The sequence below is a fragment of the Sinocyclocheilus grahami genome, unplaced genomic scaffold, assembly GCF_001515645.1.
Source record: "Sinocyclocheilus grahami isolate Dianchi unplaced genomic scaffold, SAMN03320097.WGS_v1.1 scaffold388.1, whole genome shotgun sequence".
Classification (NCBI taxonomy): Eukaryota; Metazoa; Chordata; class Actinopteri; order Cypriniformes; family Cyprinidae; genus Sinocyclocheilus; species Sinocyclocheilus grahami.
In genome coordinates, this window is record NW_015505567.1 from 703,630 (window position 1) to 707,471 (window position 3,842).

The window sequence follows — 3,842 nt, forward strand, 5'->3', positions numbered from 1 at the left end:
TCTGAATATTTTACAGTTGTTTTGATCGCCACATGATGGCGCTAAGAATTCACTGTTATTCACGACGCTGCATATCCAAGCTCTGAATACTACACACAAATAAGTTTATGAAGAATGACTAGGATAAACTACAACTAATTTAGTTTATTAAGATTTTCTTTTATAAAGTATTTCTTCCCTCGCCGAGTTCACTGAGTTGCTGAGCTGAGCTGAGCTGAGGCAGCCACTCACACTAGCTCAGTCCTCGAGCACACGACGTCACGTGAACTTGGGCGCTCTTTGCCCTCCTCAAACCTTATTGCCCTCCTAGTCTCCACACGACTGCAAGACCGCCAAACGCACCCTGCAGCGAGAATCAAACAAGGCACAATTTCTGGAGTTTACAGCACTTTCATTTCTATTTTTTCAAGGGAAAAAACGACGACGCTGAAGTCAAGAGAACACGAGTAGAGAGCAGGATTATAGTTAACCCTCACACAGAGGTATGCTGCATTTTTTTTAAACAAATCTTTTAAAGTTTAGTTGCGAGCAATGTTTGTTGTTATACTAGAGAGTTAAGGTAATAGCGCGCGTGATGAATATTGTGTACACGATGACGGGAGTTTGTTTTTACTATTTCCCCCCCGTACAAATACTTAGAAACTTATAAATCCACCAACAATATCCTCAGCAATGTTCATTATTCAATGAAGTTAAAACCTAACCTGTAAAACTGCATATCCTCGCGAATATTTAAAGGGATATTTCAACGAAGAATGAAAATACTGTAAAAAAACAACAACATATTTTTCCAAACATGACTTTCTTCTATGGAACACAAAAATAACATGTTATGCTAAATGTTAGTGACATCTTACATCACTTGCGTCTTTTCTCAATACGAAGTGAATGGTGACTGGGACTATAAAATGTCATGTTCTTCATTTTAAGTAAGAAAGTCATACAGGTTTGGAAATACAGGAGAGTGAGTATATGCTTGTTTTTTGTTTTTTTTAAAGAGTGAACTACCCTTTTAAGTCTTTTAAAAAAGTTGATGTTATTAAGTGATCAGTATAAAGTTTCAGGGCACAGTTCAATTTCCACTCATGTAACTTTTCCCTCTCTCTTTTGGTTCAGACAAGGTTCAGAATGATTACTGAGTGATATGAATGTACTCATTATGGATCTTGGCAACGAGGTGGATCTCTCCAATAACAATATCACTCCTCTCTGGAAAAGACGGAATGAAAATGACATGAAGCCCAAGCCCAGACCTCTCAGTTACCAGTTGGATGGAGTTCTCATGACAGACTTTCCTGTGGATGATAGGTGCACCTTCACTCTCACTCAGCCGGCTGAGAAGGTTACCACCACTGCATCAAACACTACAGTGCTGAAACACACCCTCAACAAACCCACAAGGAAGGCTAGGGTTGTTCGGAGCATCAGTATTGGGTATTTATCAAATGGACGGTTTTCACTGTCAAAGTTCACTAAATCGGATGATGAAAAGAATGAGGAGGCTACTTCTTCCCCTAAAACACCAACGTTGCCCACCAAGAACGGGAATGGCCTCAGTGTTTGGCATGACATAACAGAGCCTCTCAAACGTCTCTCCAGTCAGTTCACTCTTACCTCTCAAAGGGATCAGATTGTTTTCGGGAATGCGTCTCCACCGCCAGACACTGCTTCACCAAAACATAATGTGTCACCTCAGAACTTCACACGTTCACCTCCACTCCAGTCGCAGGATGCCCATGGGTCTACCGTCGGCCTCAGCAGCTCCCCTTCTCACAGTTCCACCTCCAGCATCCCCTCCATCTCCTCCAACCTTAGCCTTCCCTCAGACCCCCCCACACCCCGCACCCCATCCCCTGCCGAGAGGCCAGGGGGCATCCTGTTGCAAAGGCAGAGTTCAGAGTCACCTCAGGGCTCAGAGGGCAAGCGGCCCTCTTCCCCAATCATACTGAGCACCCATAGTCCCGCAGCGCAGAAGATCGGCACCCAGCAGATCATCCCCAGGGGTCTGGTCTCTGACACACGCTTCAGCAAGCCCTCTCAGAAGTTTTTGGACACTGGTAAAAGTGCCTTCCGTCCACGAAGCATGTTTGAGACTGGGTCTTTTTTCTCCACCAGTAAGGAGGATGAGCTGAATGGAGATGAGAATGCAGGACTGCTGACAAGAGGCCAGCGCTCCAAATCATATCGCCGAGCAATGGTCAGTAGTGTTGACTTAGATGTGCCATCTTTAGACCCAAAGGACAAACGACTGCCCCAGCCTGTGCTAAAAGGAGTCGCTGAGGAGGGGCCGTCTTGCGTGAGTCCATCCAAGAGCAAAGTGAGTTGAACTCTAAATGTTGAGTAAAAAGTTATTTTACTTCTTCCTGCTAATGGCTAATGGCTATGGTGTTATAGTGGTTAAACACAAGATAAAGGGCAATAGGGGTGTGCGATATTGAAAAAAAAAAAAAGAAAAAATAAGATATTTCAATATTTACTGAGATTTCGTCAATAACGAGAATTATACAATATTTTGCCGGTGTTGGTGTTTGTGCTGGTTCCTTGTCTGGTTTCAGCCTGGGAAGCATACCTATGTTCCCGGAGTCTGTTAACACGGATTAAGCAAACTTTTTTCAAAAATCAGGAGTCAGGACTCATTTTACCTAACCCAATATAAAAAAAGTGCAAGTTAAAGGGCTCTTATGATGCTTTTAAAGATCATTATTTGGTGTAACAGAATATGTTGACATGCTTTAATGTTCAAAAAACACATTCTTTTTCAAATACTGTACATTATTGTAAGTCCTCTATGCCCCGCCTCTCTCAAACGTGTTGTTTTCTACAAAGTAGGGATGCTCCGATCCGCCTTTTTCGCCTCCGATACCGATACCTAGGGTTCAGTATTGGCCAATACAGATACCGATCCGATACCAGTGAACTTTTTTTTCCCTCATTTAAATAAATGTAGAATTTATATATCTCTGTGTGTGGAACTGATAATCATTCTTTCACAATCTACTAGATACAGACTACTTCATTATAAAGAAAAATAAAATAAACAAATATGGAAAAAATATAGGCCTATGTATATTTATTATCTATCACAAAAAATTATCATAAACTAGGTTAGTGGATAATTCGGCAACAGAAGTTAAAAAAATCAAAATCTAGAAAAAATCAGTGCACAATAATTTTAGAAATCCAAACATTTAGTGAAAAAACTATTTTGTGGGGAACAAATAAAAGTGTTGCACTAAATATGGTAAAATGTTACACATTGCTATTTGTATTATTATAAAATCCATTCATTAAAAACATTCATGAATGTATTTATATATAAGTATTTACAATAAAATTAAAATACATTTCTTTTAAATGTGTAGCATATTTTTTTAATAAGACGACAACATAGGGCTGGACAATAATTCAATATCAATATGTATCGCAATATAATTTTTTTCAATAACTGTGATATGATTTTTAAACACATTTCCGATATTTCGATATACATTACCAGTGTTTCCCATACATTGATTTATTTGTGGCGTTTGACTTCGTTGAATAAACATGAGCACTGCACGTTGCGGGTGTTTTATATGAATGTATTGCTGAAGGGAACCGACTGTCTTCAGAATAGTTTAGATGGCATTTTTATCTGATAAAGTAGCGTTCATGAGCGGAGCGCCTCTCACAGCACCTCCTGCTGGCAGACAATCAGTTTGCATTTTCAATACTAAACCCATTTCCAGCAACATGCTTTTTTTGTTGCTCTATTTTTTTGTTTTCTGAAGCAACTCGGAGCATGTTTCATACTCGTTATCCTGGTTAATGCACGTTTCAATCTATAAGAATAATCAGCCTAC

At 39.8% G+C, this 3,842-nt stretch overlaps 1 protein-coding gene across 1 annotated transcript in view; it reads left to right on the forward strand.

Moving 5' to 3' along the window:
- The first annotated feature begins 252 nt into the window (after nt 1–252).
- LOC107550106 (rho guanine nucleotide exchange factor 26) overlaps nt 253–3,842 on the forward strand; it is a 76,350-nt gene continuing 72,760 nt past the window's right edge. Inside the window, exons 1-2 of the mRNA XM_016231331.1 lie at nt 253–482; nt 1,117–2,317. Of these exons, the coding sequence (XP_016086817.1) occupies nt 1,145–2,317 (1,173 nt within the window). The 5' untranslated portion in view covers nt 253–482; nt 1,117–1,144. The remainder of the gene's footprint in view (nt 483–1,116; nt 2,318–3,842) is intronic.